Below are 24,679 nucleotides of genomic sequence, written 5' to 3'. Positions count from 1 at the left end.
CACAACAGAAGGAATCAAAATGTATGATGAAATTTAGTGTTTTGCAGACATAATCGTGACTGGAAGACTTGCATGTCTTTTTGGAGATATCAACACTGAACAACTCAGCCAAGTCCATTCCTATATAACAAAACATTACAATGGAATATCATGCCACACAAAATCATTTCAAAGTTTATTTTCTCTAAAACAGGTTAGCCTGCAATCTAATGGAAAACAGTGTAAAAGCAAGCCAATTTTCTGCCTGTTCAATTTTTTGCCCAGCTTTCAAAGCGCTTGCATGGACGACAATGAATGCTTAATGGACAAACCAGCTAATTTACAAAATAAATCGCAACTACATATTAATCCAGTCTACAATAGTCCAAAATTTTAAAACACAAAATAGGAATCGGGTAATTTTTCACGGTTCTCGTCAGTGACCATTACCATAGGTTTTAAATACAGTAACACTTGTTCATGCAACATGTGCTTTAAGGATGAAGGCAATATACATCCTACAATGAGCCATTTTACCAAGAGGGGAAGCATTTTACCAACTAATCAATCATTAGACCAAATTTAGTATTAGTGAATCTTGACAAGGTAACATCTACCTTAGATTACACTTGTATTGCTGGTAAGCAAGTCTGCTGATATATACTCTTTTTAAAGTGGCTCAGATGGTTCATGGCTACTTTACCTAATTTTGAAAATGAATCTAAAAATATCAAACATGTAAAGGGCAATATTACATCTGATTAGATGACCTACGCACACTTCTGTCAACGGCCCCCTTTAGCAGAAAATAAGCACCAACTAGTCACAACCAAAATATTTTAATTAAGAAAAATTACAGGAAAATATGAAACAAATGTTCATGAACAGCATTTACCCCAAAAGGTTCTGTGCTATATTCTACACAGGAACTAACTAAAAATAGCTAAAATAAATCAGAAATAGCCTTCAATTAATAGGTGCATGTCATTTGATTTTCTTAGTCAACTTCATTTATCTAAGTTATGACTAACATTGATAGGCTTCACAATACTGCATGTGTTTGAAGTTTCCTGGATTTAAATTATGGCAACTTTTCAGTTTATTAAGCAGCAGAGCATGTACATGTTCTATTTTCTCCTCTGCAAAAATTGTGCATGTGAGCAGCTTACTACCATTACAATTGTTACGTTATTATTGTATTCGTGATTTATATGGAAAGCAACTCACAGCATTTATTTTAACTGTTGCAGTTGGTAATTGAGGAACAATTCATAACTACAAGTACATAAGTTTTATAAACATTAAAAAAATAGAATAGCCAAGGTGGAAATAAAACAAGCAAAATACTTATGCTGCAAGATTTAATCCAAATCGCTACAGATAAATTATACAATGCACTGCTGCTAAATTGGTTAACTTCTCCAGTGTATGTTAAATATTAATAAAAACAAACTCATTTTGGTGTTTTTCTGGGTTTATTTCATTAGCCGCTTGAAGGCAATCAAGTTTGCATGCGTTCACATACAACATCACGCCCATACACTACTCTCTTCCACACACAACTCCGTGATGAGGAGTTTATTTTCATGAGCGAATACAGAGCCCAAGATTTCAAGTAATGAACCTGGCTCCACAGCACTGAGTCCAGACATTCATACAGTGGGTCCATTCACACAGTGCTTCATAGCAAGGCCTTGACTCGGTCTTCTGACTTGGTCGATGTCCCTTTCTTGGTTTATGAAGTTTGAAGTATCTTAAGTGCTTCATTCTTCTAATTTTAGATAACTGAATTTGATCTTGGTTTAGTTACTTTGTAGACATTGACCTCTCTTTGACTTTCAGCCCCCTTTCTTTAAACAATCTAAATAGCATTCACTGTGAAATTTTATAACAATTTACCATTCTCACGCGCACTCGCACCCACTCGCCAGCTTGACTTCATTTGGGCTTTTCTCGGATACCAAACGCAATCTGCAAAACAGCTCTCCGATTTAATGCAGCAGTGGACCCCATATGAGCCAAGCATGATCGATTAAACCTTCCTTTAGTGCTGCATTACTTCACTTGCTCCAGGAATTACACCTTTCTAGAATTGGAAGCCTTCTGCTGGAACATTGGTAGATGAATTGAACCCAAATGTCCCACCTTGAATTGCTTCGGGAACCAAGGCAGGATCTTCATCAATCTTAAAAGGAAAAGAGAAAAAATAAATCTAAGACAGCAGAAAACAAAAATTAGATGATGGGAGAGGAAACTGCAAGCATGCTTAAAGCTAAAGAATACAAAGCAGCAAGTATTCTGCATGATTGCATTCAATTATTCACTGGATTGAAGAGCAACATCCCCTCACGAGAATAACCTGGTAAAATTAATGACATGCAGATCTCTCAAAGAAAGTTTTCATTGGGCAAGAAAGCTGAAAATAAATATAATTCATCATTCATCTCTGAAATTCCATTTATCGGAGAGGGCATGTGGCACTTAAGGATATTTGAGATACTGAGATCATAATCATATAGCATGGAAATAGGTCTTTGATCCCAACTTGTCCATGGCAAACAAAATGCCACATCCAAGCCAATCCCATTTGCTCACATTTGACCCACACCCTCTAAATCTTTCCTATCCATGTACCTTTCCAAGAGTCTTTTAAATGTTATGATACCTGTCTTAATTGTCACCCCTGGCAGCTCATTCCATATACTCACCACCTGATGAAAACAGTTGACTATTGGCTAATGTGATGGGATTAAAATATAGATGACACAGTAATCTGGCAATTAGGATATCCAACAGGCTAACTTCAACTCCATGGGATATGAAACCAGTACCCACAATAAACTTTAATGATAAGAGTTGAGACCATCCAGACACCTCAACTATGTTAGCTGTTCCAACAGTTCTCCAATTTGTCATGCTTTACCAAGTTCTTTCCCCATGGTACTCAACTACCATCTAAAACCACATTCGGAAATTACTATGCAATCAGTTTCCACCTAGGGAAAACCGGCACACTTCCAGAGACAGCACACAATCTCTGGAGCTACAAGGCAGCAACATTCATTACTGCACCACTCTGTCATCAAAGAGCCTCCACTGAGTATCATTGTTTGTAAACTTTCCACCCCAAGAGTGCTATTTTCCTCAAGAGATCTACACAGTGTTAATTTTATCTTGATTAATTCTGATGAGGTTTGTTGATATTGTTCATTCCAATGAATACTCAAAAAGAGATTTCAAGTAAAGATGCTTGCATATAGTAAATCATGACAAAACACTCACCATGCCAAAATTATAAATACTAATAGAGAGCAATATACAACATCTTAATATTGGAAACGATCTGTGGACTAGATGACTCGTTTAGTATGTGGTGTTCCGTCAACTTACATCATCTGTTGAGAAATACTGATCAATGATCTCATATGCCAATTTATAGATGTCCTCATTTTCATGGTGTTGTAACTGTTCAATCTTTTCTAAACCTAAAGAGAAAAGATAGTCGTACATTTGTCATTTTCAACAGTTACGTATTATTAAAGGGGGCAATTTTATGATTACCTCCAAGGATAGCAACAGCTACAAGATTTGAATTTTTGGACTAGTCATGCAGCATGTGACAAACAAATTACAGGCTACACACCAATATCCAGAAATATCATGCAAACCCCACCTCTTTTATAAATTATAACATATGCCAATCTTATGAAGCCAAAAAAAAAAGGAATTAAATGCAACAAACAACTTCTACCTGCAAAGCATTCTGGTGACTACACTGCAAAAAACATCTTTTTTTTTTTAATTCCAAGGCTTTCAATGGGTTAGAAAATGCACGTTTCCAGCCTTTCTCCAGTCTCAAGCACAATCGCAACTGAAACTTCAATACTGCCTTGTTAGAGCTCCTGACTTTTGGCGGAAACATAATCCCAAACCCTCATGGCTCTTTTAAATTGTACAAAATATAGAGTGGCTTTTATTTTAAAAAAGCGTTTCTGCTCTCCCAGATGTTTATTCAATCGCCAATATCATCACAATAGATTATCTAATTTATCGTATTTGTTCAACTTTTTTGATAAATTCATTGGCACATCCCCTTAATGACTAAAAATAATTTGGAACTTTACAAATGAAAATGCTTTTAAGTGCCAATGTCGTAAACCCATCCATGATCCATTACATGATATGGCATATATCAATTTACTCCAGTATCTCAGTACTTCAATTAATTTCCCAGTTAATTAACATATTTCCACTACTCTGAACCTCGCCATATGTCTATTATTAAAGAATAAACCAAATAAACATGCAGAGCTTTCATGCCCAAAGACCATCACTCAAAATAATCTTTCCTCAACATCATGCTGGTTGCTGTCCGTAACTAGTCATGTTACCATCCATAGATGCTTCGCTCTCTAGTTTGCAAATGGTTAGGTGGACCTTGCTGTTGAATTTCCCCCATACCTTCCTTCCATTTTATAATCAGATTTCTGTCAACAATGCAAGCCGGGATTATATTCAGGAATCTGAGCACCAGAGGCAAGATAACAATGGGCAAAATTAAAGGCAATATGCAACATGGTGTTACTGCTGGGCCCAGCTACTTCAGCAAGGCTATTTTATTACAGACACCAGCTGGAAGGGAATAATTTAGCTTCATTAAACTATTTTAATCCTAAATAATAAGGCATATTCCTAATGTCATGCACAGTATTTTCACACAAGATTCTCTTTGCATTATTAGTAATGAGTTTTAGTGTTCAATTGCTGTCTAACATAGCCACTTTTAAGGCATTGATTAAATAACATTTAAAAGCATGTATCCCCTGCGAGGCTTTCACCATTCAAAATTATCTCAACTAGTTAGAATCATTCACCTGTGGCCACAAGAACCACGACTTCTTGCTTTCCGTGACCAAATGATGTAAAACAGGGTTTAAAAGTTACATTTAGAACTTGAAGCAATGATTTAACAGAGGTTAACGAACAATGTGCAATTTGATTGGAGATTAACCTATCAAAGAATAATACAGTCCATATATTCTATTTAGTATTATCCAGATACAAACCAGTCTATCAGTTGCCAATTTGTTTTTTAATCAACACAGAAATACCCCTCTCCCTCAATTGGTTTCTCATCCACTGTAACACAGAACATAATTGACGGAAATAGCTCTGTCTGGACATTCTGGATTTATTTATGCTTGCATAGCAGACTTGATTAGAGGATTATGTCAGTCTTACCACCGCATTCTTCAATCAGACTAGCTATTGTTTCTGCCTCATCATCTGCCATCTTGAGGATATTACTTAACCCATCCAATACCACTTGTACCACCTGCGAGTCTTTCACTGTTAACAGGTTACAGAATGGAGGGACTACTTTTTGTTGGATCAGGTATGCAACCTAATGAAAAATAACTTAGTTAGTTTCACATCATGCATCTTTTACAAAACAGTAATGACAAAACATTTACAAATTCCGATAAAATTGCAAACTAAGACTTCTAGACAACACAAGATTTTAAAAATAATGAACTTATTCTGGTTTAACAAGCATGTTTTATTTGAACTCGAGTAGTTTTACCCACCTGCTCTTTCCTGCCACTGATAGTTAGATTACTTATTGCCCAAGCAGCTTCTTTCTGAGTACCAAAGTCACCCTAAGGAAGAGGAACAGAAAGGCTTGAATTGTATCCACTGTGGAGTAATGAAGCTCAACTGACAACTTTCCAGAAACCATGGAATTATTTTATAATCCAATGCATCTAGGACTATTATTCATAGAATTGTTTTTTATAAACTATTATTACATTGGTAATATTGTATACGGCCATTACATATCTGATTCACTCGTTTTGAAATGGAAGCAAATCTAAAATTATTTGTACACCAAATTGAACAGGTTCTTCTACAAAATTACACTTTATAAAGCAGTTTGAAAAAACTTAACATTAAAGACATTAAATAAGTGGAATTTTAAAATCAAGTGCATCCTCTCACCTTATCCAAGAGGTGTATAATCATAGGCACAAGATTTGCGTCTATCACTGCTTGTACTTGCTGCTGGTTCCCAGCTGTGATGTTCGATAAGAACCAGACTGCCTCCTGTATTGATTGGTTGGCAGAACGAAAGTCAAGTATTAGCACATTTAGTATTTATTTCCGAATAACATTTAGCAATTCCGTTCATTTTGAAATGTCGAGACAATCTTTTATTTTAAGCATACTAACAGAATCATTACACAGAGTACCTACAAAACTACCAAAAACCTATATTCAAGATTATACGAGAAAGTATTTTTAATTTTGATGCTAGCTCTGTTGGATCAGTTCAGACAAAACAATGTCATCATATCAACAATTCTGGCATACCATAGCTGACAAATGGACATTGAGGCTTAATCAGCACATTCACACGATAAAGCCTCTTAAACGGGATGTGATTGCCTTCAGATGCACTTCAGTTTCAGCACTGATGTTCACCAATGAAATCAGACCAATAGTGCCGGCCAACCCCAAAACAGACTCGCGCGTTTTTTTTCTTCTAATGCTTCATTATATTACACCAGGCAATTTACCAAATAAAATATTAGAATAGAAATTTTCTACATAACAATCAAAATATTTGTACCGTACCATTGAGATACCCATATTAAAAACATTCCAGTCACAAGACAAACAGTGCCAGCAATTAGCATCTCATAACTTCCAACAGAATCTTCAATTGTTATCAAATATGTTTTAAACCGTGGAACAAAAATCATAAGACCCGTGGCTGCAAGAGGCAGAAAATAATTCTAAATTTCCATACCTTATTGATTTTTTCTTTAGGATGCGTTAGCAATCCTGGGAAATGAGAAAGAGCTTCACAGTTCAGGACTACTTGTGTCTGCTCATCAGTACCAGTTACAATATTTCCCACGGCTCGCAAAGCTGCAGTCTAGACAAATATTGGTTATTTGTTAAATTACAAAAATGCCTACAATGTTACAATGCCATTTTCTTTAACACCATAGGACAATTTTACATTTCTCTGGGCAATTCTAGATGTCCACAAACAAATTTACATAAATACAGTACCCAGCCATTAAAGCAAATAGCTGCCCGAATTCACTAGCAATGTTATCTTATCAATAGTACTCAATTTAAAAACAAGTTAATTTCATTCAGGCATTCAAGGCAAAATGGACACATCTTAATGTATCTTGGTACATGAGATGAGAACTACAAGCATACCAAATTTTTAGGTCGGACTTAAATGACACATCGATATTCTGTTTACTTAGCAAATTCCCCCCCCCCCCACCCCCCGAGGATAATTTGTATAATGTGCCAGTTCTGAAGTTGTATTCAAAGTCTACAACAAACTCATTAATATTAAACTAAACATTGAATTTCTCACAAATCAGTACAATGAAACAGGGTCATTGATCATAATTGATTTATGACTAAAGCAAGAATTGCCATGAACCATTTAACCGACTGAGCATCTTATTTTTAATCAATTGGTTTATTCTGCCTCAGTACACACGACCTGAAACCAGTGGACAATTAAAGTTACATGGCTTTATTCCACGACTGTGATTATTTAAACTTTAGGTTAAACGTATTAGAACATGAAAAATGTTATTACTGGGAAGTGAATATTGCATTTTTTATTACTGGTGCAATTGTACCCATAAAATTGGACAGAATTTGAACAACCCACTGGGTATAACGCCAATCTGTGACGTATTATGTGCCATACGACATTTGAGTCACAGAAGGCACAAAATAAAATGGGCAACTATTGTTACACTAAAAATCCAGCAATCTTCAGCACAACCCTCAATTCTACCTGGATTTTATTTAGATTTGAAAATAACTCAAAACATCCTAGACAGGAGCTACTAAAATACTAATTCCAAGTACTGACCTAACATAAATGTGCTAGAACATGGTCCCAGATTTAAATTGTCCATTTCATTTTGTATAACATTACATTTTATCATCTCTAAAGTTTAGATACATAACATTGCAAACATTTGAAAATTTAAGATTGAATTTAAAATCTGGAGGATAAATTCTCACCTGAACTTTGACTTCCTGATGGCTGAGAAGGGGCACCAAATGAGGGACAATTCCAGAGTCAATAACCATCTGAATCTGCTCATTTCCTGCATCTGTTAGGTAGGATAGGGCCCAAACAGTGTCTACTAAAATCTGAAGTTAACAACAAACATTGAAATATCCAAGTAATATCAGACCTTCAACCAAAACCTATTTCATAATTGAACATAAAGAAAAAATGTGCTAAACTACATCCAATAAATCTCCTTACATCACTTTAACATACCAAATATTTAAAGCAGAAACAATTACAACAGAAATATATAATTATGAACATGATCCCTATCATACAGTTTGTTTGCATTATGAAATAACCAAACATAATGCTTCAGATACACTTTGTACCTATTTTTCCCCATTAGATTATATAAAAATCCTATAGTTTCATGAAAACATTCTCTACAAGCAGCAGGTAAATTCCTATCTCGCGGGTGTTTTGTTCATTAACAAAAGCGTTGACGACAATTGCTTCTAAACAAAAGGCAAGCAATTAAACCAGCAGACAAGGGGAGGAATGGGAAAGGATAGTTGCTGGCAGAGTTTAAGAGATGTGGGAGGTGAAAGAGATAACAGAGATGGGAGAGCAAGATGGAGAAATAAGTGGGCATGGGAAAGAGAAAAGGAAATCTTAATCCTTTAATTTGTCTAAACTCTTAACAAAAATAGTTGGATTGTAAAAACTTCTGGAGGAAATAGAAATCAGTGTATAAAGGACATGAACGGTGCTATAATGCTTTGAGTCTCTACCTAGGAGAATAACGAATGGAATACAAAGCGAGTGACAGAAAATACAGGTATCAAAACAAAGTAATTCAAGACGTTTTTTGGTGGGAAGCAGAATGAATACCAAAGTTCAAGGTGCAGAGAATGACTAACAGCTAAAGGTGAACAAAGAAAGCAACCACAATTGGAGAAATGAAGATAGGGAGGGGAAAAAACCTCCCCCAAAAAAAACCACACTGCCACAATCCGCTTTCGAAGTGTCGGGAAATTTTCTTGATATTACCAAAGAGAGTAGCATGAAGATGTGGAAGTTTTTCAAAAAATGTGTACAAGCTACGCTCTTGAATTTGGGACAATACTTACATTGACATCTGTGTGGTGGATGAGCACACACAAGGCTGGAAGAATCTAAGAAGACAGTTTAATCAAAGTTAGTATCAATTTTATCTTTCTAAAGATGCAGCACATGCATTTTAAATCATGAAAAATCAAAGCTAAACATACCTCCTGAATTGTTTCCATTGGTGGGGGCGGATCCTTGTGACGGCAGAGATTGACCATCACCCAAGTGACATTTCGAAGAAAGGTAATGGGGATAGATGGGCTAATGAAAGATAGCAAGGGCTTCACAACTCCAAGGCTAATGACATAATCTCTGCATTGAGGCCCATCCCCTGTTTGCAAGAATTAAGGAATATAGATGAATTTCAGTTTTATTAGACAAATCTCAATTCACATCTAAATGCAGCAGCATGTTTCAGAGAAAAGACACATTTATATCTTCATTTTTGTTGATGTGCAGAATTGAATTTGATAGCAAATAGCACCCTGTTTGCACTTAGAGCAATGAGATGAATAAGCAGTTCATCAGCTTCAATGCTAATTGAATAATGAAATGTTGGCTAATATTTTAAAACCTGTTTTACATCCCACCTCCCACATTCACCTTAATATGTGGATGGCAGTGATTTAACACTTCTGTTGAGTACAACAGTTCTGACAATGCAGCACTGAGTACAGGCACCTCGCATTTGAAAAGCACCCCATAATTCAAAAACATGTATATTAAACATATTTGCGACATGCGGGCAAAAGTAAATTTGAGCACCTTATTCCAAAAATACCAGGAAGCAAATCATGCTGCAGTATTAAATGAACACATAAAACGAGAGGCGCCTGTATTACACCAAAATACCGTGGATGCACTTGAAACATAAAACATTCACAAGCCATTCCAGATACACCCTTGAAACATGGCATCCACATTATATTCATGCTTCTTAAAAGTAAAATACCCCAACACAAATCTCTATAGAGTTATTTCTGGTACAACTGTGGATCACAACATAATACTGCAAAATTTAAATTAAAAATGTAAACATTTTAAAGCAATGCCATGGTCTAGTTTTTTTTTGTTTGTTTTTTTAAAGCTTTTGTCCACCTACAAGTGTCACAGAAAGGGCCACAGACAAAAAAAAGTCATATACAGATGAAACGCTGCATGATCAGTTATAATATCTACTAATAATTCAAGAAAAATTCTGCAAGAATCAAAATAAATAATTCAAAGCAACAAAACATACCTATGATGTTTCCTAAAGCCCAAACCGCTTGTTCACACACATTCTGATGTGGAGAGTGTAGCAGTCTTAAAAACAGAGGAACAGCATCTAACAAGCAAAATAAAGTGAATCAAGATTTAGTAAAATGTGCATTTCAGTACACGAGAGGCTAGCCAGCTGTGTACAAACACAGATGTAATTTCTACATCGTGAAATCAAAATGTATAAAAATGGTCTTTATTAAAATCTGACAATGTGCACCTTAACCACGTGATTTTTTTGTTACAAATCTCAAATTATGGAGTACAGAGGCAAATAAATAAATGATGGGTCTTTGCCCCAAACATTATGGAGGGCACTCCATTTAAGACCACCACATCAAGCACAAACTGCATGCAAAATAAAAATGTCCATAATATTCCAAATTAAATATATAATCTTTAAACTGTAGGCTTATAGAATTAAACATTTCTGCAATTTTATTTTATGAACAGTGAAATTATAAAAGAAAAATTAAGCAGTAAAAAAAAAAATTAATCAATGTTCAAGGGGGAAAAAAAGCAGCAACACTCACTTGATTTAACCACAGCCTGTGTTTGTTCTGAGGTGCCAGAAGCAATATTGGTCAAAGCCCATGCCGCTTCAAACTGCAATGAAGGACTAAAGAAAACACTGCAAATTACTAATAATGCAAGTCATTTCATATTGTTTTATCTGGCATTGGGAGAAAAGCTGTTTTGCTTTTTTTTTTTTAACTACATAAATGTTCAAAACATTTAATTCTAATTTAAATTAAAAAAGTAGTCACATTGGAAACTCACTTGTCATCTCGTTCTAGACAATGCACAAGAATTGGTAAAATACCAGAATTTATTAAATCATCTATTGGTGGATTGCGATCACTTGATAACAACTTCCTGTTGGAAAAAAAAACATGGTGTTTACTTTAGCAGCACCTTCAAAGTGCGTTATTACATCCCACTGTACATTCAAGTGCAATATCAAACAAAATACATCAAGTCAGGCAAGTGAGACCTTTACTAAATAAATGAGTAACACAAGGCAAAATGGTGTTGAGGAGTTGTACAAATGAATATCACAGCAGATACAAAGGTGTCACGATTGTATAGCTGCATCCGTAAATCAAAGGACACAAACTGATGATGTATCGAGTTCTGACGATTGTAAGGCTTGCAAAGTTAAAGGAAGTGATGAAAAGACATAAAAATAAAGGTTAAAATTGCAAGAGCATCATAAGCCAGGAGCCATGTTTAATCAACTAATGCAGAGGATGATGTCCAAGTTGAACATTACATGCTGGTTCATGGTTAGCAGAAATCAGGGTGATATTTATGCAGAGTGTAATGTTGCTATTTACCCAGGAGAACAAAGCAACCATCATGTCTTAAAAAGCACAAAAATGAATGAGGTCAATTAAAGAGCAATCAAGCTGAGACGATGTCAAAAATGTTATCCAGGTGAAAGATTTGTGATGAAGAGTATGTGGTCATAAACCTCAGCTCACAATGAAATAGGATACCTTGACCGCTAGTGATGATTTCGCTTCTCCTCACAAGTAGAATGATCGCTAAGTAATAGACTTGTGTGTGATACCCTTACCAATGATTAAATGGAAAAAAAATATGCTCATTCAATGATTGCCAAGCAAATAAAGTAATAAATCGTTGGCACTTGCATTCTATTCTCCAATCCACACAATCTTTGTAACAAATAGTAAAGAAATTCAAATGAAAAATGAACCCGCACTTTTTCCAGGGATGCAAGTTATTTGTATTTTGAACTATCATATGTTACTACGTTTAGAAAGTGAAATTCTCACCTAGCAGCTTGTACTGCACTGAGCTGAAGCCCCTGGTTGTCACTGGAAGCATTCTGTTTGACAACATTATCACAGTTAGTACAGACTTAGTTATCACAAAATAAACTTAAAATACAATCCAACTTAGTTACCTGAACAATTGCTTCCAGCGATGTATTTTGCTGCAAAGTAAACAAAAATGTTCGTTTTTAAGCACATTAAAAGGTTACTGCAGTTAAGATACCAAGAATTATATGAAACAAACTGCTTCACAAACTGATTTAGCAAACATTTAATTTGCCATATAATAAGCATATGGAAAAAGATTCAAATCAATTATAAAATTAGAAAAGCTCTACATTATTTAAATGTACAGAATGAAATGGACACATTCTGCCTGGAGGATGCATTAAAGTAAGGAATAAAGGCTGGTAGCTGAAGTGCTCCCCAAATAAATTTTGAGAACCCAGCAGCTTACAATCAAGTGTGTAACTTCACCAACAGGCACTGACGAAACTAGTGCATCACCCAAGGGCCCAATAAATGGAATAATATACACGTTTTGGGGAACTGAACCAAAGAGCAAAGATTTACCTCACTGTCAAAACTAGACGATGGCACCCTTGTTTGTCATTAGCATTATTAAATTTAAATGCGGCTTTAAATTAAATGAGCAATATTGATGTTAATTATAAAAATGTCCCCAATGTCAAGCTGTTTAATCGTGACATTATTCCCATGAAAAATTTGCTACTAATTAAAACACTGTTTTATTGTAAATATTGTTACATAAATTCAGAAATAAAATTAAATACAATTGCCAGTAGAGTGTTAGGTAGGAATATTGTTCCATTGACAGTACAAATATTCTATTAAAAATAATTCTGAGCACAATAATTCATTCTGCTCTCTATTTTGAATGTGCTAATAAGTGCATTCATTCTACCACAGGATGAGTGGTGGATTATTGCGCAGGGGTACAGGGCCCAACGGGTCAGACTTAGTTTAGTTACTTCTAAAACTGATCAACTGACCCAAAGTGGGCAATAATAAAAATATTGTTTCCAAAGAGAAAGGTTTGGGAGAAGTGTTCAATTATTACCAGCATTCAGTTATTACCAGCATTAATATTAGAGCATCAAATGCTATTGTATTTATACAATAGTGAATGTATTTACCACTCTGATGTCACCATCAAGGTCAGAGTCTTCGCAAGCATCTTCTTGAGGTACATTTCTTCTCTTTAATAAATGTTCATCCCTCTTATTCTGTAAGAATAGAAATAATTTGTTCAGTTAGGAAGTAGGGGGCTTCAATTGTAATGTTAAATTCAAACAAAAATTAAGATCTTATTTGTATGTAATACCAACTTATATAGTAATGAAAAATAGCAAGCAAGATTAATATTCTATGTTATCTTGACCATGTAATTTATGGCCGTCACTTTTATAACTACTTTGAAAACAATCAACAGAAACTCAACTGTTATTTATTTTTAGGTACACATAAATGCTGGAGAAACTCAGCGGGTGCAGCAGCATCTATGGAGCGAAGGAAATAGGCAGCGTTTCGGGCCAAAACCCTTCTTCAGACTGATGGGGGTGGCGGGGAGAAGAAAGGAAAAAGGAGGAGGAGGAGCCCGAGGGCTGAAGGATGGGAGGAGACAACCCGAGGGCTCAGGAAGGGGAGGAGACAGCAAGGGCTAAATTGGGAGAATTCAATGTTCATGCCCCCAGGATGCAGACTCCCCAAGCGGAATACGAGGTGCTGTTCCTCCAATTTCCGGTGTTGCTCGCTCTAGCCATGGAGGAGACCCAGGACAGAGAGGTCGGATGGGGAATGGGAGGGGGAGTTGAAGTGCTGAGCCACCGGGAGGTCAGGTTGGTTATTGCGGAGGTGTTCGGCGAAGCAATCGCCCAGCCTCCGCTTGGTCTCACTGGAGTAGCTGACATCTAGAGCAGCGGATGCAATAGATGAGGTTGGAGGAGATGCAGGTGAACCTCTGTCGCACCTGGAACGACTGCTTGGGTCCTTGGATGGAGTCGAGGGGGGAGGTAAAGAGACAAGTGTTGCATCTCTTGCGGTTGCAACAGAAAGTGCCTGGGGAGGGGGTGGTATGGGAGGGAAGGGAAGAATTGACAAGGGAGTTACGGAGGGAGCAGTCTTTGCGGAAGGCAGACATGGGGGGAGATGGGAAGATGTTGCGAGTGGTGGGGTCACGCTGGAGGTGGCAAAACTGACAGAGGATTATTTGTTGTATGTGATGGTTGGTGGGGTGAAAGGTAAGGACTAGGGGGGACTGCCCTTGTTGCAAGTGGGGGGGATGGGGAGAGAGAGCAATGTTGCGGGGTATGAAACAGACCCTGGTGCGAGCCTCATCTATGTTGAAGGAGGGGAACCCCCGTCCCTGAAGAATGAGGACATTTCAGATGCCCTGGTGTGGAACGCGTCATCCTGGGAGCAGATGCGGTGTAGACGGAGGAATTGGGAGTAGGGGGATGGAGTCCTTACAGGAAGCAGGGTGGAAGAAGTGTAGTCCAGATAGCCATGGGAGTCAGTAGGTTTATAGTGGATGTCCATCAGAAGTCTATCACCTGCGATGGAGATAGTGAGGTCCAGGAATGGTAGGGAAGTGCCGGAAATGGTCCAGGTGTTTTTGAGTGCCGGATGGAAGTTAGTGGTGAAGTTTATTTTTATTTTGTAACTGTTTGAATAGGAATTCTTACCTTTCTTAGTTCTACAACCACCTCATTTCTTTGTCTTCTCATAGACTAAGGGAAATAAAACATTTAATATTAATTATTTTCATCAACTACATAACAAACCAATCTTATTTTAATCATGTATTTACACAGCATTATGATCACTAAATGAAAATAAGTGTTCAAGTATTAATCTGAATGGCAAAGAGCCATTTGTAACCACAAAGCAATAAAACTAATGGATATTTCTTTAATTGGCGTGTGTTAAATGAGTCACACATGCGGTCCTGACTAAAGCATATCTGAATGCCCCAGGTTTTGGTCCCAGTGGAAGAAAACTAAAAATACTCTGTACAGGACAATTTAAACAAGACTGTTTGCTGCTAACGGTGTTATCAACAAACCCACTCTGTCTAAATTATTAGATGCGGCATGGGGACCACGAGGGCAGAGGGTTTCCAAAGTCCGTAACACAGAGCTTAACTAATAATGACTTGAAATCGGAAGCAGATCCCAGAAATGCAAGACATTCATAAAAGTCGTAAGATTTTCTAATGCAGTTTAATACTCATCTTCCAAATAAGAGAATGACTTGCTTCACAATGCAACCAATCAATTCACATTCATACTGATCTATCAAAATCAATACCAAACAAATAATTCTATAAAGCATTTTGCTTGTAATGACATAGCTTATTGAGTCAAAACATCTTCCACTGGGAATAAGTATTGCAAGGATATCGCAAAACTACAATACGTTAAAGAAATCTGCTAGAGGAACTCAGAGGGTCAAGCAGGAAGTGGATGGACAAAGTTTTAGTTCAGCACCCTTCTTCAAGACTGGAGGAAAGGGAGATAGCTGGTCAGTTGAGTCAGATGGCCAAGAGGAGAATGGAGACGAAAGCCGGAAGTGATAACTGAAGAAGGTGCTGCAAATGGTGGACTGTAATAAGTAAGGACGATAGACTAAAAGGATTTCCTGAAATTATAGAATTCATTGTTGATTCCACTGGGTTATAGACTACTCAAACAGTAGGTGTTGCAAAATACATAATGTCCTGCAACTGGTAGCTCCAGCATGCCCAGCAGATAGAGTGCAAATGTTTGGTAAAACAGTCTTTGTTTGTTCACACAGATCTGTATCAAGCAACTCCTTTGCCAGCACTTTTTTGAAGAACAGTTTTTCAAAGGATGTGGGCTTTATAGGCTGAACCAGCTTTTAATTACCCAACTCTGATAGCCCTTGAGAAGGTTGTGATGAGCCATCTTCCTTAACCGCTGAAGTCCTCGAGGTGTGAATATATCCACAATTGCTGTTAGGGGGAGCATTCCAGGATTTTGACTAAGTGGCAGCAAAGGAACAGCAATGTATTTCCAGGTCATGATGGTGTGCAGCTTGGAGGACAACTTCTATGTAGTGGTGATCCCATGTTTTTGCTGTCCTTGTCCTCCTAGACAGAGGTCTTGGGTTTGGAATATGCTATCCAAGGAGTCTTGATGAGGGGCCAGGATGACTTTATGCCACCGATTCTGAGGATATGATACCTGCAGACCCTCCATGAGCAATACATTCTGTTTAATAGAAGAGATAGTGTGCTCCTTCCAGCATTTTCCCTTTTGCGTGAAGAGGAAAAGCAGTTGTCCTTGTTTGCCCGAATGTTCATGCTCCATTATGATCAGATACAGGTTACCAATTGCCTTGAATTTCTGAGAATGTCACAATCTTTAAGAACGTTTTTGAAAAGCTTACACATTTTTACTATCCTCCAGGTGATCTCACACCAGGAGTACTGTGCCTGTTACAGGTATAGAAATGATGCAGAGCATGTTGTCTGGGGGCAGAATGCCTATGCTGGTTCAATTTTCCTGCCAATGGAATTGATGACTGTGAAAACAGTGATGGAGATACCCCTCCAATATCCTGAGGTGTTAAAAATAGTCCATGTATTCCAGAGATAAGAGAGCATTCCAGTATTGTGAAGCAGTGAAATTCTCTGCCACAGAAGGCAGTGGAGGCCAATTCACTGAATGAATTTAAAAGAGTTAGTTAGAGCTCTTAGGGCTAGCAAAATCAAGGGGTATGGGGAGAAGGCAAGCACGGATTACTGATTATGGACGATCAGCCATGAATGGTGGTGGTGACTTAAAGGACCGAATGGCCTCCTCCTGCACCTATTTTCTATGTTTCTAAGTATTAAAATCAGCATTCCTGTTAGCTTTTCATTCCAAAGATATGCAAACAAATCTTTCTATGTAATTGTCTTGACATGTCACTGCATGACAGGTGCGGTCATATTTTAAGTAGGAGTTTCCCCAAATGCAAGTCTATGATTCGAGAAAATTGTAAGTGATAGAACTAAATCCATTTGTACGTACAGAACGATGACTGTGATTTAGAAAACGTTATATTCAACCACTTCTATTTCCAATGCCAACTTACTTAACACTACCCCAACCCCATGTAGTTTTATGATATCAGGCGAGGTCATTTCTAATTTAACAATATTCCAACTTTGCCAATATATTTCTCTTTTCCAATTTTAGTTCTCTCTCATTGACAGCAATAATTGGAAAAGCAAATCCAAGTAATGCTTGGGCTCCTTTTTGCTCCTTGAACTGCAATGTTATCTGCCCATTCTTCAGCTCACCAATTTTGTTGAACACAAGTTGGTAATTCAACTGCAAGCCCATCCCTGGTACTTCTCTGAATTTAAATGTTTAAACAATATTCATATCAGCCCATGTTCTAACACCAATATCTTCCAAGCACAACTTTCGTCATCCACAAGTTCTAGCAACCTCCTTTGCTTGTTACGAAATCCATCATTCAACCATGCATGCCTTTGTATTGTCTTCCACCTTCCTTCCCTCCCCACACCTCCAGTGGCCCGCATTGCTACAAGGTGCTTCCCCAACCATATCACAAGATGCTAAACAGAAATCAGCACGATAATTTAGCATTGAACATTCAAAAAGTACAAACATTTAGTACTTAAATGGAAGCATGGTCCACAACCACATATTTACATCCCATGACAGGCACTGATAATCCATTAAAGGAACTACTCTTTGTTTCAGCCAATTACGAAAAGCCATGGCCTAATTTAAGGTTTTATTTTCCTTGCCTTCCTTGTTTACATTAGCATTAGAGAAATATTTCCGGCCAAGAGTAGAAAGATAATACGGCCTATTGTCTACCATATAATGCTCCCATGATGGACTAACGATTGGCAGAATACCAGAATACTAATTTCTCCTATATTTATTACTTTCACAAAATTGAACATTGTTCCTTCTGTAACTTTTAACTTAATCTTAGAAATTGCAACTACAACATCATATTTATCCCCATAAGACAAATACAATACACAAGGGATGCCCAGACTACAGAAACATAGAAAATAGGTGGAGTAGGCCATTCGGCCCTTCGTGCCTGCACCGCCATTCAATATGATCATGGCTGATCATTCAACTCAGTATCCTGTACTTGCCTTCTCTCCGTACCCCCTGATCCCATTAGCCACAAGGGCCACATCTAACTCCCTCTTAAATATAGCCAACGAACTGGCCTCAACTACCTTCTGTGGCAGAGAATTCCAGAGATTCACCACTCTGTGTAAAAAATGTTTTTCTCATCTCGGTCCTAATGAAGACCCGACTTTATGCAGATTCTCCCAGACTCTGCTCTCATGCAGTGCAAAACTTTACCCAGAACAACGCAGAGATCACCCATATAAAATGCCAATGCCTTCTTTGTATACTCTTTGTTAACCAGTCCCCAAAAGCCACGGAGGATAAAGATTTTTAATTCTATCTCGGGGAGAAATTTTTCCTTTCAAAGTTATGGAAAATTGAGTTTACAGTTCTTAAGAATGAAATCCTCACTTAACCCAGGGATCAGAGTACTAATTTTTAAACAACATTTAACTGAACATTAAAGGCCCTTTTGTCAACCTCAATCAGAAACTGTGGTCATTGTGCAGTGCGTTAGTTAAAAGACTAATTGGAAAAAGTTTATAAAACTTGAAATATGGAATATTTAGATCAACTGACATTTTTCAAAATATGGCATACTCTGCAATTTATATTCTTCTCATTCCAATATTTCCTCCACTTATAAGTGAAGTTAGAAAGATGGGAAAGAATACCAATCAGCAGGATCAGTTAGTAATTTTGAGAAGATGAAATTTCCCATTTAAATCATAACTGACCTTAAGACACCAATGGAATCTTGACACATGTACACATTCTTCAGTTAGGTTTGTCAACAATTAAATTCAGCATTAATTAAAACGCACCCAAGATCATGGTAATCACCTCAACACTTTATTTACAGAATTGATTATTCCATCTTAATGGGGTTAAGTATTTGACTAGGTTTAACTAAAATGTTGTTTTGAAGAACCCAATTTAGTTACCGAAACACAGAATTTAAAAAATATAATATAACAGCAGTTTCATTCAAACACATATGGTATGAATTAGACAACTGTATTGGGATTGACTCTAAACATACCCAAAAGCAGAATCAAGTACATGTCATTGTTTGCCCCCCCAACCACAACTTGCAACGAACATTAATGACTATTATAAACATTGGATATTCTAAGTAGAAACATGCCCACTGCTTAAATAAATATACAAGATGACTACTCAACTGCCAAATCATCTGATCTCTCAAGGAAATCTTTGGCTTAAGTTTATTTTCTGAAGTTCCAAATAAAGGGACTTAATTTTCTGGACAGAGATGTTGTCCAATTTGCTGAGTATCTCCAGTTTTATTTTATTTTAGACCCCCACTAGTAATATGCCTATTAGTTAAAATTGAATTATCCACAAAGGACCAATGCATAATGTTAACGATGGTCTGTAATGCCAGCCACCTCATCATCAACTCTACATTTGGATGATACAATTACTCATGGAGTTATTCATCATCTCCAAATGTAATAGTAAAACAAACTGATTTAATGTAATGATTACATTCCCAACATCAAGATAACACAGCATATCTGAGATTTGTATTACTTAAGTACCACAGCACAATGTAAACTTTAATACGATCTGGTGACAGCAAAAGTTGACAAAGCACTATATTTTAGAAAACCTACAAATGCTGGGAATTCAGGTGATTCCCACAATACCTGGGTTGGGGTGGAGATGTGTTCCTATTAAAAATAAATCAAACATATCGTGACTTTCAATCACTTAAAGTCACATCATCTGCATGCATGTCAAGAAACTCATGTTATTAAAAAATTCAATTTATTTACTCTTTTAAACATAAATTTGGTGAGAGCAAATTTTATTCTACAACTCCAATTTTTGGATAGTGATTTGTGACCACTGTTAGGCAATGTTTCTGCAACCCAAACAGCCACAATACAGTACCTAGCAGGTGTCAGCCTTTGTGGATAGAGAAACAAAGTTAATATTTCAGTTCTGACGAGTCAAACTAAAACTTCAACTCGACCTGCTGAGAATTTCAATCATTTTCAGTTTTTATTACAATTTCTTTTAGACCCAGATAAACTGGTTACCCTAAACCTACCGAATTACCCATTAGTTTAAAATGAATTCTCCATGATGATGTATAAAGTTGAAAAAAATGTTTTATCAAGTCTTTTGCCATTCATTGCCTGTATGAAATGAGCTTCCCGGATTCACAAGCCGAATGTGCAATGAAATGTACAGCTGTGCACATTAAACAATCACCCATCTTCCCAGTTCATCCCTGTCCACCAATGCTTCAATTTCTCATCTATATTACATTATTTCCCTTCTTCTGTAACTTTCTCTGCCCAAAAAGCCTCTAAGTGTCCCACGTCTTATATTCTCACATACTAAGAGTTCAGTAGAGCATCCTATTAATATTCTACAATATAAAATTCTGATAGTGCTTCCACCCACCATTTTTGTCCTGAAAACTACCTTTGTGATTAGGCTTTAAGTCATTAGCCTTCTCATTAGATCGTTTTCTTTTACTCATTCATTTTTCTCCAATTACAATCCTGTGATACACCTTGAGGGTTTGTACCCTATTAAAAGTGCCATACTATTATTCCAAGTTGTTTTATTGTGGTGACCCACTAGTTGAAACACCCTGCATACTCAACCAGAGGATCATTATTTCAACAAATACAACTTGTGTTTACTTTAGTTTGAGAAACAACTGAGTATTTCACAAACTAAGGCAAATACAAGTTGTGTTTCAAGGAACATTAATCATCATCGTCCATCATCGTCCTGTGGTTCCAGTAGCAGGTTACACAGTTAAATGCTGTGTAATAATAATTGGCATTTTCCCCTCAATATCTTATGAGCATGAACTGTTGTAAAATAGTTTAACTCATTTACATGTCCATTGGCATCAGTGAAATAGAAACCTACTTTCTTATCTGCAAGAGAGGAGCTGTAAAGTTTGAGAGTACATCCCTCTAAAATCTATACCACCAAAATGTTTTACTGTGGAAAGTTCAGAACTTAGAGTTCTAAGTTTCCAGACACAGTCTAATGCTTCTATTGTGATCAAAAATAACATTATTTTTCAGTTAAAATTAAAAACATTCCTTTTACAAAAATAATGCTTTCTACATTAGCTCAACAACAGTGCAGTATCAGGTTATTAGTCCTCAACAATTAAGTTTAAAAACATTCAAGGTAGAAAAATGTTATTGTTTATAATAACTTACATGGCAACTATTCACATTTTACTTACATCAGATGTCATCCTCTCAAAGTGAAAATTCGAAGAGTACATAGCTTAAAAACTTTAATGACAATTATATTAATTGGCCTATATGTGCTAATGGAAAATGAAAAGGATGAAACCATTCTAAAATCAGAATCCTTGTAACATCTAACACTGCCAGGATATTGCTCCTGGTATACCTGTTTTTGCAAGGAACCAATTCGATAATTTGCTACATACATGAACGTTGTATGTGGCAGCACTTAAGTCCCAACTAAACACATTACAGAATACATTCTTCAATTGTCAACATGACTTGGTTGTTCAAACATGAACATGATTAAGACTTAAATCTCATCTCAAAACACAGATCAAAGTACTACTGCATTATTTGCACATATATTAACTATGTGACGGTACTTAAACGCGTTAAAGTTTATCAATTAGTCCTTTAGGTACTTTATATTCTCACATTTATACAGAATATTCCACATGTTCATAAAGTCTACAGTTAGATTGCCTTACAATCAGTTTCACTTTCCACAAGCGATAATATTCTTTGAGCTGAACATGTTTAGCTGAGAATTTACACGCCCGAGCTTCGTTCCATTTTATACTTGAAATAGTTTAAGCATCCGAGTGGGAATTAAGTTGGCCTTGGGGGTGTTCACTCTACAATTTGGCTCGCATTTATAAAATGCGTTACTTGTGTCAAATATGACTCACCAGCAGATATATATTTTTTAAGTATCCACCGTGCCCGCCGACCATTAACATGCACTGAAGAAGAGTTATTTGAATAAAGCTTCGGGAAAATGTGTCAAAACTTTCAGATTACTGTGAAATGGTGACGTAAATGGAGATAGCAAGGGTTTGTTGGCTAAGAAGCAAATGGGGACACTTTTTTGACATATCTTCGGGCTTGTGAACGTGCCTTTGCTCACTCACGCCTGGCGGCTCCTTTAGGCCTCAGAGGCAGGCCCCGGCTCTCGGATTACTCACGGATTGTTACGGATATCACGGCGGCACCGCAACAAAAATACCACAAGAAGGAACAATAAGAAGGAAAAAAAACCCTCCTTCACCTCCAAATCCCGCCCTTTGTTCTTGAAATTCTTCAACCGCTGCTTGTCGTTGTCCGCCATCGCCGAACGCCTGCGAGGGACAGGGTGGGGGGGGAGGGGAGGGAAAACTAACCGCGGCTCCTCGCGATCGCTAACGATTAAATAAAAGGCCGGGACGACCGCTGGCTCCCCGGCAGCAGCCGCCTCTTTCTCTCTCCCCTCTCTTCTCCTCCCTACTTCGCCGTCTGAGGAATGAGGCAAAATGCCGGTAAAACGCTCGGCCTCGCTCTCGCCACAGACGACAACTCGCAGTAAGGCCGCCGCTGATTGGGTCGCGCCCGCCCGGTGACGTCGCGGGGCGGGGACTATGAGGTCATCCTAGCCGGGAGGGGGCGCTGCGGCGCGGTCTCCCAGCCCCACCCCGCCTCGGCTCAGCTTAGCTCAGCGCCGAGCCCGCCCGGTGCCTTTAGGCGCTGAGGAGTGGGTGCGACCAGTCATCCCGGCCGGGAGGGGGCGCTGCGGCTCGGCCTCCCAGCCCCACCCCGCCTCGGCTCAGCTTAGCTCAGCGCCGAGCCCGCCCGGTGCCTTTAGGCGCTGAGGAGTGGGTGCGACCAGTCATCCCGGCCGGGAGGGGGCTGCGGCTCGGCCTCCCAGCCCCACCCCGCCTCGGCTCAGCTTAGCTCAGCGCCGAGCCCGCCCGGTGCCTTTAGGCGCTGAGGAGTGGGTGCGACCAGTCATCCCGGCCGGGAGGGGGCGCTGCGGCTCGGCCTCCCAGCCCCACCCCCACCCCGCCTCAGAGCCTCCCCGGCAACTGCGTGCTCGTCCCGCCGCCATGTCGTGTCGTGAGTCAGTTGCTGCCAGAGTGAGTGCAACTAAATGTGCAATTTCAAGCCTGAAGAAGGGTTTCGGCCCGAAACGTTGCCTATTTCCTTCGCTCCATAGATGCTGCTGCACCCGCTGAGTTTCTCCAGCATTTTTGTGTACCTTCGATTTTCCAGCAGCCATCTGCAGTTCCTTCTTGAACACCTAACCTACAAACCTGCACGTCTTGGGAGTGCAAAGCAAAGAATTTCACTGTACCTGTAGCAATGTTATATTTTGAGATTTAAAAAATGAAGTCTGCAATTTATGCCATCAGATAAAGCATAAAAAATAAGTTTAATTTGACACCTAATTCACTTTCATATCTTTAGTATTTAAAAAAGTTATAGACATTTTCATACTATGAAATTAGCATCTTGTTCCCTATTGCTTTTCCATTGACTTAACTTAGCAATGTTACAAAATTTTGAGATTTAAAAAATCTAGTCTGCAATTTATCCCATCAGGTAAAGCATAAAAAGACGTTTAATTTGACACCTAATTCACGTTCATATCTTTAGTATTAAAAAAGGTTATGGCCATTTTCACACTCTGAAATTAGCATCTTGTTCCCTAGTGCTTTTCCATTGACCTAACACAAAAGCTGGGATCGAGGACAGTCAAAAGCCCATAACTTTCTTAAAAATGCTGAATGAAATTTTCAGTTATATATTGAAGCATTCTGGAACAAATATTAAACAATCTTACTTGGATGACATGAAATTAAAGCATATAATTAGTTAGTTACCTAATTGTAGCTAATTACAAAATTCAATTACTAGATCTAAACATCCATCCATTTCTTAAGAAAAGGTTAACATTTTTAAATACCCTTAGTGTCCAAATAACATTAACACAAGAATTCACAATATAACATGATTTTTAAATCTTATTGTCATGAACTTATAGGCCAAATGGAAGGAATTTAATGTTTAATTCCCGTAAATTAATGGGCATTTAAATCATCTTGCGAGTGGGTTTTTGTGGAACGCGATTGATTGGAACGTTGCGGTTGCAGTGAATTTCAACCCCATATCGGCATGAAAAACACTGCCGGTTTAATTGGGCCAAAATCACATTTTCGCCAAGGAGATTTTGAGTAAAGTCACCCTAAGAAGCAAGTTTATATGTAAAATAAACGACTTACCCCATGTTTTGTCCACTCCGTG

At 37.8% G+C, this 24,679-nt stretch overlaps 1 protein-coding gene across 1 annotated transcript; it reads right to left on the bottom strand.

The window, feature by feature from the left end:
• Positions 1-153: 153 nt before the first annotated feature.
• Positions 154-22,949, bottom strand: kpna4 (karyopherin alpha 4 (importin alpha 3)). Its single transcript, XM_055646358.1, has 17 exons — positions 22,671-22,949; positions 14,919-14,963; positions 13,371-13,460; positions 12,345-12,374; positions 12,214-12,266; positions 11,195-11,290; positions 10,948-11,033; positions 10,395-10,481; positions 9,316-9,485; positions 9,175-9,219; positions 8,050-8,181; positions 6,791-6,919; positions 5,980-6,084; positions 5,568-5,639; positions 5,221-5,383; positions 3,370-3,464; positions 154-2,164 (listed from the first exon to the last, which is right to left on the bottom strand). Exons 1-17 carry the CDS (start codon positions 22,728-22,730, stop codon positions 2,066-2,068), a joined length of 1,557 nt encoding a protein of 518 aa, XP_055502333.1. The 5' UTR covers positions 22,731-22,949; the 3' UTR covers positions 154-2,065.
• Positions 22,950-24,679: the final 1,730 nt, after the last annotated feature.

This window comes from Leucoraja erinacea, chromosome 14 (genome assembly GCF_028641065.1).
Source record: "Leucoraja erinacea ecotype New England chromosome 14, Leri_hhj_1, whole genome shotgun sequence".
NCBI classification, from domain to species: Eukaryota; Metazoa; Chordata; class Chondrichthyes; order Rajiformes; family Rajidae; genus Leucoraja; species Leucoraja erinaceus.
This window is presented reverse-complemented; position numbering and strand designations above follow the sequence as displayed.

Bases quoted from the DNA above. Each gene is read 5' to 3' on its own strand.
- kpna4 (XM_055646358.1), bottom strand. From the start codon at position 22,730: ATGGCGGACAACGACAAGCAGCGGTTGAAGAATTTCAAGAACAAAGGG. The intron at 11,291-12,213 runs GTGAGAATTTCA...TTTTTCCAACAG, and splicing joins AGTGCAGTACAAGCTGCTAG to GAAGTTGTTATCAAGTGATC. The intron at 8,182-9,174 runs GTAAGTATTGTC...TGTTAACTTCAG, and splicing joins TCCACCACACAGATGTCAAT to ATTTTAGTAGACACTGTTTG.